General features: G+C 33.3%; 1 protein-coding gene across 1 annotated transcript in view; it reads left to right on the top strand.

Moving 5' to 3' along the window:
* Window positions 1–4,178: 4,178 nt before the first annotated feature.
* Window positions 4,179–17,918, top strand: part of LOC148307531 (retinal homeobox protein Rx1-like) — a 48,749-nt gene continuing 35,009 nt past the window's right edge. The window contains exons 1-2 of the mRNA XM_088263330.1: window positions 4,179–4,191; window positions 4,295–4,545. Coding sequence (XP_088119456.1) covers window positions 4,179–4,191; window positions 4,295–4,545 — 264 coding nt within the window. The remainder of the gene's footprint in view (window positions 4,192–4,294; window positions 4,546–17,918) is intronic.

Genomic DNA, 17,918 nt, shown 5'->3' with positions numbered 1-17,918 from the left:
CATAATAAATAAAATAAAACAATCCTTACCTAATCTAACCTAACCTTACCTACTAATTCGTGGTTTGTATCCAATAGTGCATTGGGTACTGAATTGAAATAATTTCGCCTAGTTAATATCGACTAACGAAATCTTAAATAAAATGAAACAAAAATGTCAATTAAAAGCAATAGCCATTCAAAACAACTCAGTATGATGGCCAAAATTATATATTTTAAATGTGGTGTTTTATATGTCTTAAAAAGGAGTAATTTATCGGAAAATATAAAATGGTTTTGGGTATTAAAAAGACGTTGGATTTTGCATTAGCTGGCCTTAGTGATATCTTACCCATGCTTAAATTTAAACAAATATTATTTATATTATTTTTTAACATCTCATCAAAGATGAAGAAGAATATGGAAGTCTGGGCATTTACGGGGCTGACGACCGTCATAGGCTGGTTTAAGTGATCACTTTACACACGTGTAACATTCACCAATTCTACCCATTATTGACAACCACACTACTCAAATTCTTGGAAGTTCTATATATATGAACCAATTTAGCCAATTTTAATTTTCGTCAGCCCCGTAAATGCCCAGACTTCCATATTCTTCTTCATCTTTGATGAGATGTTAAAAAAAAATAATATGAAAATAACTCCTGAAATTGGAGATAATCAGATTTTGTAAACAAGTATTTGGACACACTCAAATTGTTGTAAATATTATTTAATCTTTTTTTGTGTTAAAAATAATATAATACTTCACAGATTGAGAAATGCTGTGAAATTACTATCTGCTTCATCATTTTAAGAGGCCTTCCTTCTTACGAAGAGCTTTTAAGAGAAAAAGCAATTCATTCTCTTTTTTGTGAAACTAATTTCATTTACTTATCCCAACATTTTTTCATAACCTAACATATCAATCTATATATATTTTATTGAATTTTAACAAGGGGAAGACAAAGGCTATTTGGGATTAACTGATCCCTAGATTTGATTTGGATAATGGATGTTGGATGACGAGGATGAAAGGATTTTAAACATATTTTTTTGTTGATTTTAAATTTTTAAAAGCTTTTATTTTCGACCACCGATCTCACCAGTTCATAATTATATCATTTGTTATTTTATTAATATAACTAACTAACTAACTAACCATCACGCCGCTTACCCGCAGGGGTGGGCAGAGAGAATAGAACGCCACACCACTCTGTCTTTGCAAACATTCTTCGCCTCTTCCACGTTCATGCATCTCCTCATACATACCCGCCGATTGTTACGACTCCTAACCTGACCACTTTTCAAGTATTTGGCATACCTGATCGTGTCACGTTTTTCTCGGTCTTCTTCTGCTCCTTTAATTATTAATATATCCTTTATTATTCCATCAAATGACAGTCCACCTCCGTGGTGTAATAGTTAGTGTGTTTAGCTATCGCGCTGGAGGTCCCGAGTTCGATTTCCAGAAGAGGGGGGACACTCTAATATTTCCTTTGTTCATTTTTTTCCTTCATTCAAACCCTTATCCGCACCCAATGGTGCATAGGGCACTGCATCATATAAACGCAGTGTTACCTTGATATTTAACACATGAAGGAAAAGTTGATCAGCCCTCTGCTTCAGGTACCAGTCCAGGGTAATATTGAATAAATCTAAGAGTGAAAATATCACTTACATTTATTTGATTCCTCCCTGGGAATCGAACCCGGGACTTCCTGAACGGTAGCCGAGCCTGCTGACCATTACACTCTAATATTTATTAAATATTATATGGACTGGTTCCTAAAGCGCAGGAGTGATCACCTTAAATTGCATTCATGTAAGTACGATCAAGAAAATACGACATCAATACGATGCAGTGCCCTATGCACCATTGGGTGCGGATAAGGGTGACAAAAAAATAAATAAATTCAAATTTAAAACAAAATATGTAACTAAATAACCATGACGCTACTTCTCGCAGGGGTAGGCAGAGGTTAGCGAGCGCCAGAGATAAGAGAACCATTCATATGGTAAACAAGAGTTATTTTCATATCAATATTAATATAAATATTTTCATATAATATGAAAATAACTTCTCTAATTAGAGATAATTCAGATTTTGTGGACAAGTATTTGGACACACTCAAAATGTTGTAAATACATTTTGAATGCTAAAATACATAAAATAATCGGGCAGTATTTTCAACCCTTCCCGTATACTTTGATTTACATCCCCCTTAGCAAAGAAAGACGTTCTTTGTAACTGCGTAATTAAGGGTTACGAGTATGGGAAATTAATTTTCCCCAGCGCTATCAGCGAGATCTACATCTAACGTTTCATTGTGTACTATTTTATGTGTTTTACCCGGCGCAAAGCCCTTAAATCATTTCCAGGTTATATTTAAAGTGGCCATAGGGTTAGGGGTGGAATTTATCGATATGAGTGTAGCATTATTTGTTCTGCGATATGATATATGTGTATCAATGTTAGAAGGTACCATATACATACTCGTATGTGATTATAACGAAACTCGTGAATTTCAGAACATTGTACTTGAATCACTAGAATTTTCACTAGAGACATCTTTTGGTAAGATAAAAAATAATATAATGTACATCAGTGTTGGAAGGTATATGTGATAATGAAACACCGTTGATTTTATTTTAGTGACTACCAGAGGCCCTTAAACTTTTTTTGCGACTGCTTTCATCACGCCATTTCCCCGCAGGGGTAGGCAAAGAGGATGGAACCCCACACTGTCCTGACATACACTCCTAGCTTAACTCACATCCATACATCTAGTCATGAATGCCCTTTTATATAAGCAAACTTTTGACACCACCATATTTTAGGTTTTGATTAATAATAATTCTTAAAGTATCTTCTTCGAACTCTTATCAGCACACGAGGGTGCATAGGGTACTGCATCATATGAACGCAATATTATCTTGGTCGTAAACACATTAAAGAAAGGTTTTCAACCCTTCGCTTCTGGTACCAGTCCAGGATAATATCGAATAAATATTAGAGTGAAAAATCAGTTAAATTATTCTTATCATGAAGTTTACAACATGTAATATAATATATTTTGTACAAATTAGTTTTATAAATTAAAAAAAAACTTAATGAAAGAAAATTGTTTCTCAAATACGAATAGCCAAATGATACGATCCATTTCAGATCTACCCACTAGTTTATATTATGAAATAAATATTAAAAAATATACCATGTGTCATTAGCACATTCATTGCCGAATGTTAGAATCAAATTGCAACGCAAAACTCATATACAATACGAAATTAGACTATATTTATGAATTTCAGTGATTAAGAGGCCATTATTACAAGCTATCCACCCCAACGTAATTTAATTTGAGATACTGAAACCTCCTGAAAACTTAATTCAGAAATTACAACAATTTACATAAATAATAAGCAAGAAACGTTTACAAACGTCGGCGTAACTTTCCCTTATCGAGCCTTAAATCTTAGGGGTAGTTTTGAGCAGGAGTAGGAGGTGAATTATGATTATAAATTAATAAAAGTTACAAAAATTTAATTTTACGCATAGCTAACGTTGGGCGAGTGTGTAAAAATGTATCGTTAATTAGGTTAGAGGTTGGAATTGATTTTCAATATCCTATTTATTTTATATATTTATACATTTTTGTCCGACTCCGTAGTGTAATGGTCAGCACGCTCGGCTACCATTCTGGAGGTCCCGGGTTCGATTCCCAGGGGGGTTCAAATAAATTTAAGTGATTTTTTCACTGTTATATTTATTTACAACATTTTGAGTGTGTCCAAATACTATTATATTTATTCAATACTACCCTGGACTGGTAACTGAAGCGGAGGGCTGATCACCTTTCCTACATGTGTAAATGATCGTGATAACACTGCGTTTATATGAAGCAGTGCCCTATGCACCATTGGGGTGCGGATAAGGGTTTTATTATTATTATTATTTATTACATATAAATCTTGAAAAAAAAAGACTATTACAAAACATTAAACCTTGAGTGTAAGTCTCTCTCCAAGCACAAGAGCTCAGTCTCTTTTTGGAGAGGCACAGCAAATCTAAAACTATAAGTTTGCCATATGTATAAATGTTTATAAATTGTATTATGTTGTACTTAAAAATAAAACTGTATTAAATAAAAAAAAAAAAGTCTATGTTATATACACATCAAGGCAGGGGTTGAAAACCATGAGTTTTCGAGGTATCCGGATATAGCTGCAGCCTTGTTGATTTGATAAATGTAATGTTTGAACTCTGAAAAAAAATGACGATTTGAAAACCTGAAAGTCTGAAACCATTTTCAGGCGAAGGTTCATGTCACAGCGCCGACGGTGACGCGAGAGACGACAGTTCGGACGGCGGGTCGCCACCGACCCCGGCCGCAGGAGGCGGCAGCGGCCAGGACTCGAAGAAGAAGCACAGGAGAAACAGGACCACCTTCACGACCTACCAGCTCCACGAACTGGAGAGAGCCTTCGAGAAGAGTCACTATCCTGACGTCTACTCGAGGGAGGAGCTGGCCATGAAGGTGAACCTGCCTGAAGTCAGGGTGCAGGTAGGAATCGGTTTTATTTTTTTAACGTTTGAAAATGTGGAAAAAAAGGATTTAAGTTAAAAATATGATCATTTTGTATGTTAACGTCTAAAAAGGCCAAGTATACATACTCTGAACCATATACATATATAATTACATACATGAATTGTATGTATTATATGTGTATATACGTGTATGTTTTCTTTAATGTCCATATTTATTTGGAAGTTTTACAGAACAGTTACATAAATACATTTACATTTACAATTACACAAAACAGATATTTGTTATTTGTACAATTTCAGTTACGAAAATTCACAATTGTTATTTTATATAAATATACATACATATACATACACACACAACACACCACTTCTCCGCAGGGGTAGGCAGAGAGAATAGAACGCTTCACCTCTTGCTTTGTCTTTGTAAACAATATTTGCCTCTTCCATATTCATGCATCTCCTCATACACGCTTCCTTACATGACTTGAAGACTTCCTCAGTCTTCTTCTGGTCCTATTTCCAACTGCATCAGCCTCAAATATTCGTTTAACGGTTCTTTCCTCACTCATTTGTCATTCGTTCTACGTCCAAACCATCTCAGCACACCTTGTATATAATTCCATTTTTTAATAAATGTATTTGATACAGTTAAGTAATATTTTTATAGTTTTCTCCTATCTTATAATTTAACTACATCCAAGGTTAATTTCAAACATGCTTTATCTGGGTTTGAAACATCCGATTTTATTTGAGCGATATTCTCACAACTTTCTCAAAACCATATATTTATATATGAGTACACATATATCTAGTAAAAGGTGGGTATAACTGACCCATTACCGCAATGCTAGGGTTAAGAGTACATCTAGAGACCAATCGATTAAAAGTCCATCAATTAGAGTCCGAAACTGCGTGAAATAGTTAAATAACCCTGTCCGACTCATCACTCAAAGGTGACGGGAAGGGTTAACTTGACATAATGGAATATAATTTGCTGGGGATGCAGTACCCAGAGGGTTAATAACTTGCCCTAACGGACGGTAACATGTGATATGTATATATGTACAGTATATTGTACATTTGTACCGAAAAAAGTTAGTACGTCATATAGATCGGTCTCATTTGATGATTTTTTTAACTCTCCAAGGAATCTCAAATGATGATTTTTTTTAATTCTCCGAGATGTCTCATATGATGATTTTTTTTTCGCCAAGAAGGCTCATATTATGATTTTTTAATTCTCTAAGGAGTCTCATATGACGATTTTTTTATTCTCCAAGAAGTCTCATTTTATGATTTTTTAATTCTCCAAGAAGTCACATATTATGATTTTTAAATTCTCCAAGGAGTCTCATACGACGATTTTTTAACTCTCCAAGAAGTCTCATATGATGATTTTTCAATTCTCCAAGAAGTCTAATATGATGATTTTATTATTCTCCAAGAAGTCTCATATTATGATTTATTTAACTCTCCAAGAAGTCTCATATGATGATTTTTCAATTCTCCAAGAAGTCTAATATGATGATTTTTTTATTCTCCAAGAAGTCTCATATTATGATTTATTTAATTCTCCAAAAAGTCTCATATGATGATTTTTTAATTATCCAAGAAGTCTCATATTATGTTTTTTTTAATTCTCAAAGAAGTCTCATATTATGATTTTTTAATTCTCCAATAAGTCTCATATGACGATTTTTTAAATTCTATAAGAATTCGATGTTTTTTTATTCTCCGTTTTACGGTTTTAGATTCGTGTTCTTAATATTGTGCGTTTTTTTCCGTTATGATGGTTATCCCCTTCAATATATTTTCGCATTCCCCTCCAAATGCGAACCCTTCGCATGGCCAAGTGTGCATTCTCTCAGAAGTTTTTCCTTCCTTTTCTTTCTAATCTAACACCTTCAATAGGATCTAATTTAGCGAAAAACTCGACACAAATCCTTCACCCTTAATGCAATATTTCAAACAAATATTCAAATTCCATTTTCAACGCTTACATTAAAAATTGCATTTGTTTTATAATATACATGTTTTTTTTAAACTAACTGATTAACCGTCACGCTGCTTCCCCGCCAAAGTAGGCAGAGAGAATAGAATGCCATACCAATCTGTCTCAGCAAACAATCTTCACCTATTCCACATTTATTCATTTCCTCATTCATACCCGCCGATTATTCTGACTCCTGACCTTACAACGCTCAAGCATTTCAAATACTTGATTATGTCAAATTTTTGTCGGTCTTCCTCCGCTTCTATTTCCAACTTTATTCTCCCAATAAACTTTTTTTCCGTGTCCAAACCATCCAACACATTTTTTTAAAAATTATCAATAATGCTTATATCACCAATCAAAAATCTATCATTCATCGATTTGACGCACAATCATCTGAGAGATCGCATTTCGACTGCATTCAATCAATTTTATTTATTTTTTTGCCATCTCGATGCTTTACTTTCATACATTAGGGTTGGAACCAAGACTACTTTGTATACTGCCAGTTTAGCTTTCATTTGAATTTTTTTTTGTATACTTTAACTGATTTCAATGCACCATTAATTCTGTTCCCAACATTCAATCTTCTTTCTTTATCTTTATCGACATTTCCATTTGTTATTGACAGCGCTCACTCCTTTCGACAACGTCATATATAAAAAAATGAAAAAAACATGAAAATGTATTAAAAATAAATATCTAGCCACTTTTTGAACTTTTTACTGTGCAACAGATCTTTTTAGGTAAAACCTGAACACACTTTGTAGAGGGTAAATATTAATTTGAAAATTTGCGCGCTTTTGCCGGGATATAGTACATTTTCTGGGCATTCCGAAAACATGCACAACTGAAAACTTACGATTTTTGATATCGCTCACTCCTTTCAAGAACGTCATAAATCAAAAATCGTCATTTTTCAGTTGTGCGTGTTTTCGGAATGCCCAGAAAATGTACTATATCCCAGCAAAAGCGGCATATTTTTAACTTAATATTTACCCGCTACAGGGCAGAAATTGTTGTTTTTGCATTTTGAATAAAATTTATTGTTTAATTATTTTTTTAAATAAACTAAATATTTTTTAAATGGAGAAAAAACGTTCAGGTTTTACTTAAAAGATCTGTTGCACAGTAAAAAGTTCAATAAGTGGCTAGAAATTTATTTTTAATACATTGTATTATATTTTTAAACTTTAAAAACGTTCTCCTGAAATATCAAGTTTTTTGATTTTTGACGTTCTTGAATGGAGTGAGCGACATATTATATGTTTTGATATTTTTTTACAAATTGTGCATTGTAAAATACGTGAATTAAATGGGTATTTCTTTTTAATTATTTATGTTGATAAGTACATTCGACCATAGAAACGCATTATACTAGATTATCGAAATGTCAGATATGTCGAATGTCTATGCATGTCACCCTCACGTGCGATTGGTTGATTCTGAATCATAATTGAATCTCGGAACCAATCATGTTCCATTAAAACTGACATCCAGGTTTGTCTAGACAGGTGCGCTAAGACTGATTCGATATTCAAAATAAATCAATTTAATTTCCTTAATATGTAATCATTATTGTGTCCGCCTCCGTAGTGTAATGGTCAGCGCGCTCGGCTACCGTTCTGGAGGTCCCGGGTTCGATTCCCAGGGGAGGTCAAATAAATATAAGTAATTTTTTCACTCTAATATTTATTAAATATTATCCTGGACTGGTACCTGAACCAGTGATATATTGATCGTTAACACACGAAAAAAAGGTGATCAGCCCTCCGGTTCAGGTACCAGTCCAGGGTAAATTTGGAATAAATCTAAGTGTTATAAAATACAAGTCATAAAATTGTGCCCTCAATTACAGATAGGTTAATCTGTCCACTGTTACAAATTATAAAATTGTGCCCTCAATTACAGATTGGTTAATCTGTCCATTGTTACAAATTATAAAATTGTGCCCTCAATTACAGATAGGTTAATCTGTCCACTGTTACAAATTATAAAATTGTGCCCTCAATTACAGATAGGTTAATCTGTCCAGTGTTACAAATTATAAAATTGTCCCCTCAATTACAGATAGGTTAATCTGTCCACTGTTACAAATTATAAAATTGTGCCCTCAATTACAGATAGGTTAATCTGTCCACTGTTACAAATTATAAAATTGTGCCCTCAATTACAGATAGGTTAATCTGTCCACTGTTACAAATTATAAAATTGTGCCCTCAATTACAGATAGGTTAATCTGTCCACTGTTACAAATTATAAAATTGTGCCCTCAATTACAGATAGGTTAATCTGTCCACTGTTACAAATTGTAAAATTGTTCCCTCAATTACAGATAGATTAATCTGTCCACTGTTACAAATCATAAAATTGTGCCCTCAATTGAAGATATGTAAATCTGTCCACTGTTATAAAATTGTATCCGAAAAATAAAGAAGTCCAGATTATTTTTTTACATCTCATCAAAAATGAAAAAGAATATGGAAGTCTGGGCATTTACGGGGCTGACGACCGTCATGGGCTGGTTTAAAATATCACTTTACACACGTGTAGCATTCACCAATTCTACCCATCATTGACAACCACACTAATCATTCTTGGAAGTTCTATATATATGAACCAATTTTGAAACATTATTCTTGAATCACTAGAACTTCACTTGAGACATCTATTGGTGAGATGAAAAGAACAAGAATTTTGAACAATGAATTTTGTGAATAAGTATTTGGACACACTCAAAATGTTGTAAATAATGAAGTCATGAAATAAATTATAAAATTCTGTCCGTTATAAAATTGTACCCTTAATTACAGATAGGTAAACCTGTCCACCGTTACAAGTTACAAACTTGCCCGAAACGCAAAATGTTCGCTTTAAAAAGCAATTTGCCACAATTTCCCTGCGCCGGCACATAACGAGCTTACACACACTGTGTCGGCAGTAAAACAATTAACCAAGTTTGCCGACTCGCAGACCTCAATCTCTGGCAAATTGGATTACTGCATCAATTAAATGCGAAATTGAGTTTATCGCATTATTATGTGCCAGTAATTACTTCACCCAAACGCGTATACGGCGTAAGGGTGGGTTTCGCTTGGCGATATTGGTGGCACTTGCGACGCTTTGATTTTGAATAGGACGATATTTTGAATACATTTTTTTATGAAATATTTTTAATTCTTTTAATAATTTCCATGAGGAGATGCATGAACGTGGAAGAGGCGAAGAATGTTTGCAAAGACTGAGTGTGTGGCGTTCTTTTCTCTCTGCCTACCCCTGCGGAGAAGCGGCGTGATGGTTAGTTAGTTAATTAGTTGTAATTTCCTTCTTCTTCTTCTTCAGCTTGGAGAAGGCCTTGTGGCCTATTTATAGATATTATATTATTGCATGTTAATATTCAATGACAAAAGTAGGTAAATAACACGCCGCTCTCCGCAGAGGTAGGCGGAGAGAAAAGAACGCCACATGAATTTGCGTTTGTAAACAGTATTCGTTGTATATAAATTAAATGACTGTTCAATTTATGAGCGAAAATTAAATTTAAAATCATGTTTTCAGGCGTTTCTCGAGTACGAGAATATAATTACATTAATTGATTCGGCAGTTGCTTGGTGGTAAAATATCCATGTTTAATAAAGGTTTTACTTAGTAAATGCCACTTTTTCTTAAAATCTACCATGACACGTGTTTCGATGCATTCCGCATTTTTCAAACACCTTATGATGCGGAATGCATCGAAACACGTGTCATATTAGTTTTTAAGAAATAGTGGTTTTTACTTCGTAAAACTTTGATTTAAAAACGTGAATATAATCCAGGATTTGGACCTCCAAACAAATGGAAAGAGTCTGTGCTTAATAAGAGCTTTCCTCATCCCACCATAGATGGCCATTATGAACTCGCGCATACTATGCGCACAAGTTTTACTAATATATGCATCTAGAAGTTTCAAGAATTTGAGTAGTGTGGTTGTCAATCATGGGTAGAATTGGTAAATATTACCCGTGTGTAACGTCATCACTTAAACCTATGACGGTCGTCAGCCACGTAAATGCCCAGAATTCCATATTCTCCTTCATCTTTGATGATCTGTCAAAAATAATATGAAAGTGACTCCTGTAATTGAAGATAATCCAGATTTTGTGAACAAGTATTTGGACACACTCAAAACGTTGTGAATTATATTTGCAACTCAAATCGCACAATAAATGAATCAACATTACTTTTATAATAAATAAATATTTTTAGAACAGATAATTATTTATTATGTTTTAAATTTGGACCTGAAGATGGAAGCATAGCTTCCAAAACTAGTTGTCATAATAAAATAAACTCATGTGGTAAAAAAACATTTGATATCTTTTACAGTTTCAAAAAAAGAATGTATTAAATTTGTTTAATTTAGTATAATTAAAGACAGGGTTTTAATATATTATAAGATTAAAACCAAAATTTTTAGCTTTTCCACATTATTTTTATTTGACCAGCGACCGGGTTTCGTCGTTACCGATATCATCAGACTGGTCATCATACCAGTCTGATGATGTCGGTAACGACGAAACCCGGTCGCTGGTCAAATAAAAATAAAGTGAAAAAGCTAAAAATATTGGTTTTAATCTAATAATATATTAAAAATTTAATTCCATCACGAAGTGTCAGTGGATAATATAAAGACAGGGTTTTAGTTAAGGGTTATGAGTAGGTACGCCGTAAGGTTCTAGTTTAAGGCTTCGGCGTGGTTCAGTACCTGTTCATAGCGTTCGTTTAATATTTCCCCCACCCAGGGGGTTGAAACGTGAACGTATTAACGTGAAGTTAGGAGCAATTAATTCAGCATGCAATGTTACCTCGATAAGCCATTATAATTAGAATTAACGAGCCGATTTGATTGAAACAACACGAAATGAACGATTACATTGTCAACTCGTGTATACGTTAATGAATTATCGAGAATTTTTGCAGGGCTTTAAGCCGACGTTGATTTAATAATCAGAAATGTGAAAAATATAGTTTTTTATTGGGGGGGGATATTATTATAAATTATTTTATACTTGGGGCCATTCGACGAAAATGAATTTGTTCAATTTGTTCAACGAATGGTTCAAATTATTTCATATTATTTTTTAACATCTCATCAAAGATGAAGAAGAATATGGAAGTCTGGGCATTTACGGGGCTGACAACCGTCATAGGCTGGTTTAAGTGATCACTTTACACACGTGTAACATTCACCAATTCTACCCATTATTGACAACCACACTTCTCAAATTCTTGGAAGTTCTATATATATGAACCAATTTAGAAACCTTGTTCTTGAATCACTAGAACTTCACTAGAGACATCTATTGGTGAGATGTAAAGAAGCTTTTTACTAAGCAGAAACTCTTATATTAGTATGTGAAGTCCGAATCCTGGATTATAATCACACACATGAGAGACGCCAGAAAATACCATTTTCATTTTTATTATTAAGCTTATAATTTGACCAGACAATTTATTTACAACATTTTGAGTTATATTTTATTTTGAGTTTTTACATCTCACCAATAGATGTCTCTAGTGAAGTTCTAGTGATTCAAGAACAAGGTTTCTAAATTGGTTCATATATATAGAACTTCCAAGAATTTGAGAAGTGTGGTTGTCAATAACGGGTAGAATTGGTGAATGTTACACGTGTGTAAAGTGATCACTTAAACCAGCCTATGACGGTCGTCAGCCCCGTAAATGCCCAGACTTCCATATTCTTCTTCATCTTTGATGAGATGTTAAAAAATAATATGAAATTAACTCCTGTAATTGGAGATAATCCAGATTTTGTGAACAAGTATTTGGACACACTCAAAATGTTGTTCAAATTATTAATGAAAATACTTATTTTTTTACCACTTGAGTTTATTTATGAAGTTTCGGAAGGTAAGCTTCCATCTTCGGGTTCAATGTAAACTAAAACATAATAAATAATTGTTCTTTAAATAATTAGTCATATCCTAAGTCTGTTTATATTGGCTACAGTTTACACTTAACTCAATTATCTCGTAGCTGCATATTGGTGTTGGCTTGTGTGCTAAACACACATGGCCACACTGGAGTGCAAACATGCTCGGAATCAATCAAACGCAATCTAATTAAGGTCATATTATGTAGGCATCTATATCACATGACACTTATACCTAGGTTGGCTTTAGGAAAAAAACGAGAAATCCCAAAATATTACTTCTTGAGAAAATTTGAATGATAACATGTATATTAAGCATGATAATATACCGCTAACTCCTTTCAACAACGTCATAAATCAAAAATCGTCAAATTTCAGTTGTGCATGTTTTCGGAATGCCCAGAAAATGCACTATATCTCAGCAAAAGAGGCATATTTTTAACTTAGTATTTACCCGCTACAGGGCGGAAAGTGTTGTTTTTGCATTTTGAAGAAAAGGTATTGTTTAATTATTTTTTAAATGTATAAATATTTTTCAAATGGAAAAAACCATTCAGGTTTTACCTAAAAAGATCTATTGCACAGTAAAAAGTTCGATAATTGGCTTGATATTTATTTTTAATTCATTTTATCATATTTTTAAACTTTAAAAACGATCTCCTGAAAATCAAGTTTTTTTTTAAATATGATGTTGCTGAAAGGAGTGAGCGAATATATATATATTTTCGCAAAAATATGTTTGTTACAAGATAGCTATTATGTTTATTTTATTATAGTTTTACTTGGTAAATACCATAATTTCTAAAAAACTATGGCTTTTTTATTTTATTTATTTTGCGCTTGGCGGGAATCGAACCCGCGTCGCAGTCGAGCGTCTACTTAACCAGCATCTACGCCACGACGCCGACGCCTGTGTTAGATTACAAGATAACTTGTTTGTCGATCATGGTTAGAAAGGAGAATTATATATTTCAGTTTTTATTTATTTATTGATTTGGTGTTTAATTTGTAGAACTCCATTTTAATTTTTGTATTAATTTCAAGTCAAACAGAGATTTTTTGAGTCCAAGATGTGTTTTTATTTATTGTTTCGGCATTAACTTTGTGGTAAGACATGTTACAATGATTAAAGAAAACACTTGTTTTTTACCACTTGAGTTTTATTATAGACTACATGTTTCAGAAGTTAAACTTCCATCATTCAGGTCTGTATAATAACATTAAGTTATTATACAGACCTGAATGATGGAAGTTTAACTTCTGAAACATGTAGTCTATAATAAAACTCAAGTGGTAAAAAACAAGTGTTTTCTTTAATCATTGTAAGTTGTGTTTTATTAACAAAAACACATACAAAAATAATATTGTGACAATTGTTTCGCGTAGTTATGGTATTATCAAACGAATAAATTAATTACTTTTTTATGTGTTTTCGTTAATAAAATACAATTTAGTAGACTCAAAATCTGTATTTCATTTAAAATTAATACATATTTAAGTTTTACTTGGCAAAGACTACAATTTCTTATGATCTAATATATCATTATTTTCAACGACCGTGTTTGCATATCTTCAATTCTTATTTCAGTTATATTATGTCTGACAATATTTTTCCTACCTTGATTCCTATCCGCACATAAGAGGAGCAAAGGACACCACATCGGAGTAATGCGGTGTCAATTTGTTCATTCAGAAGCAAAGAGATGAATTAAGAAGGAGAAAATAAATTAAACATATAAACAAAACAATTATATGCGTGGTTAAACAAACATTTTTCGCAAGTTGGTCGTGCGAACCTCCCCGTCTGTCCGTCTGGGCTCGGCGAAGCCTGAAATGTTGTGTTGGGGATGAAAAACGTTTCTAAGGGTTTATTTCCACCACTTAGGCTGTGGTTCCCAAACTCTTTTGGCTCGCGGATCCCTTTTCATAGTCAAAACATGCCTACGCAACCTGCGTGAAAAACTACGATTATATAAACGCGTGATAGAAAAATTACAAATTTAATTTCGATGTCTGTAATGGCAATGGTTGGTAAATGGTGACGTAAATTTTTTTTTTTCAAAAACATTTTATTGAAGAAGTTTTTTATGCCTGTAAAGAGTCTCAATCTTACTCTAACGAACCAATCACGCCATTTCCACAGGGGTAGGCAGAGAGAATAGAACGCCACACCACTCTGTTATCGCTAACATTCTTCTCCTCTCCCACGTTCATGCATCTCCTCATACATACCTGCCGATTATTCCGACTCCTGACCCGGCCGCTTTCAAGTATTTAAAATACCTGATCGTGCCAAGTTTTCTTCGGTCTTCCTCTGCTTCTTTTTCCAACAACATTTACTTCATTAATTTGTTTTTTCGTTCTTTCCTCACTCATACGTTTCACATATCCAAACCATCACAACGCACCTTTCTTAATTTTATCGTAAAGCTTTAGTCAGCCTTGCATTCGTTCCTTATTACACCATAGAACATCTATCATACATCTGAGGGATCGCATTTCGACTGCGTTCAGTCTGTTTTCATCCTTCTTTTCCCAACTCAACTATAAATAAGGGTTGCAACCAGGGCTCCGTTGTGTACTTCCAGCTATTTTATATAAAAAAAAACTTCATTTTAATTAAAATGAGTCACATTTTTTACAATTTTTATATACCTGCCCCCCAAATCAAATTTACATTATCACAAACCTCCTGAAATATCTAGGGGATCCCTGGAGGTCCTTAAGGAACAGTTTGAAAACCACTGACCTAAGTAGGGGTGTTTTGCTGGGGAGAAATGGGCCATAATGATTCGCGCTACAGCGGCCGCTATAACGGCCACAATCGTTACAATAACGACCGTTTAACAGCGAATTAGCGCTGGATTACGCGCGCTAATGTGCTATGGGGGGGGGGTCATGAAAATTTATGCTGTAATATCAATTAGGTTTTCTTTTTTTTTACTTTACATAACTTTATAACGATACCAATTTAAGGTTTCGTTTTGTTTAAGGTGATGTGTTCGGGGTCACAAGGTGACGTGAGGGTATTTCAAATAGTCATGATTGTATAATTTATATTTGAAGCACTAACTTTGTGATTTTCCATTTTATAATTAAAATGTAACATTGTTTTCAAATCAGTGTAAATATATTTATAGTGATTTGAAAACAAAGTAACATTTTAATTACATATTTTTAGTAGGGCTTGTACAAAACGATGTTTGATAGATGTTCGAATGATGCAATATCGATAAAATTATGAAAGGTGTGTTGCGATGGTTTGGACATGTGGAACGAATGAATGAAGAAAGAACGGTAGAACAAATTTATGAGGTGAATGTAGTTGGAAAAAGGAGCAAAGTAAGACCGAGTAAAACTTGGCATGATCAGGTATGTCAAATATTTGAAAGCGATTGTATCAGAAGTTGGCTGCAGGTATGTCTGCCTCCGTGGTGTAACAGTTAGCGTGTTTAGCTACCGTGTTGGAGGTCCCAGGTTCGATTCTCAGGGGGGGGGGGTGAAAACAAATATAAGTGATTTTACACTCTGATATTTATTTGATATTACCCTGGACTGGTAATTTCGTACATCTTGCCTTCATGTAAGTAAAGATTAAGAGAACACTGCGTCAATATGATGTATTGCCTTATGCACCATTGGGTGTGGATAAGGGTAAGAAGAAGATGTATGAGGCGATACATGAATGTTTGCAGGGACAGAGTAGAGTGGCGTTCTATTCTCTCTGCCTACCCCTGCGGATAATAGTCAGTTAGTTATTTATTGATTTGGAGTTTAATTTGTAGAATTCCATTTACATTTATATGTTAAATCAAACACAGATTTTTTGAGTCTACTACTTTGTATTTCATTGTTAAAAAACACATAGAAATTAATACATATTGTGACAATTGTTTCGCCTAGTTATGGCAAACGAACGAAAATGCCATAAGTAGGCGAAACAATTCGCTCACTCCTTTCAAGAACGTCATAAATCAAAAAACTTGATTTTTCAGGAGAACGTTTTTAAAATTTAAAAACATAATACAATGTATTAAAAGTGAATATCAAGCCACCTTTTGAACTTTTTACTGTGCAACAGATCTTTTTAGGTAAAACCTGAAGGTTTTTCCTCCATTTGAAAAATATTTAGTAAATTTAAAAAAAAATGCATCAAAATTTTTTCTTCAAAATGTAAAAACAACACTTTCTGCCCTGTAGCGGGTAAATATTAAGCTAAAAATATGCCTTTTTTGCTGGGATATAGTACATTTTCAGGGCATTCCGAAAACATGCACAACTGAAAATGGACGATTTTTTATTTATGACGTTCTTGAAAGGAGTGAGCAAATTATCAACATATTTATTTTCATGTGTTTTTTAAGAATAAAATACAACTTAGTAGACTCTTAAAATATATTTTTGATTCAACAATTAATACATAAAAAGGTAAGTTAGTTTATATGAAATATAGTTCAAACGGGGCGTTATTAATATGCACTTTTTGTAATATTAATCTGACTCTTTTTCAATTCTTCCAAAGTTCGTCATATACACTTCTTATGATTCCCTGATACCCGATCATTATACCTTCGGCAATAGTATGGCCACTCCCAACTTTGTTCTTTTCATCCCTTAATAACAAACTACCCCGTAACCTATAATTCCCTTCACACTGCCGAAATCATTTTTGTAAGACTCAATTACTGACGGGGTAAGAATTTGACATATTTTTTTATATGGTTGTCATAGTAAAATTCAGGGTTGTGCTTATACGTGGCAAAAAATATTTATAAATATATATATAACGTGGTAATATTTTTCATTGTAAATTGGGTGTAAATAATATGTAAAGTGGGTGTATAATAATAAAATAAACAATACGTTGCTTTGTAATTAAAGAAACGACACTAAATGATTATTCTTAATTGATCTTTACAATATTTTTATATCTATCTGATTCTGACAGTTCACAATATTATATTTTTTCTATCTGATGTCTTTTGTTTATTCAGTGCGACGCATGCGACATCTGGTGGTAGATTTGTACTATATGTAGGTACTTAATAAAATGTATAGGTAGGTACCTAGGTATTTTATTGCATATATAATTTTTAAAAAAAAGATTTCCAACTAAATGACGGACTAAATATCTCATCCATTCTCCGCAAAAGTAGGCAGAGAGAATAGAACGCCATAAAAATCTGTCTTCGATAACAGTCTTCGCCTCTCCCATATTTATGCATCTCCTCATACATACCCACCGATTATTTCGAACCCACCGCTTTCAATTATTTGACATACCTGATCATGCCAAGTTTTTATCGGTCATCATCTATCTGCTCATTCTACCAACTTCACTCGCTTCATAAACACATTTAAAAATGGTTTAAATTAAAAATGTCTTTAGAAGTTTGTTGTTTTTATTTATTGTTATATATATATATATATATATATATATATATATATATATATATATATA

The sequence above is a fragment of the Brachycentrus maculatus genome, unplaced genomic scaffold (genome assembly GCF_059751285.1).
Source record: "Brachycentrus maculatus isolate JH-2025_06_01 unplaced genomic scaffold, ASM5975128v1 h1tg000198l, whole genome shotgun sequence".
In the NCBI taxonomy this organism is placed as follows: Eukaryota; Metazoa; Arthropoda; class Insecta; order Trichoptera; family Brachycentridae; genus Brachycentrus; species Brachycentrus maculatus.
Note: the sequence above shows the minus strand (reverse complement) of the source record. Positions and strands in the feature narration are given on the sequence as shown.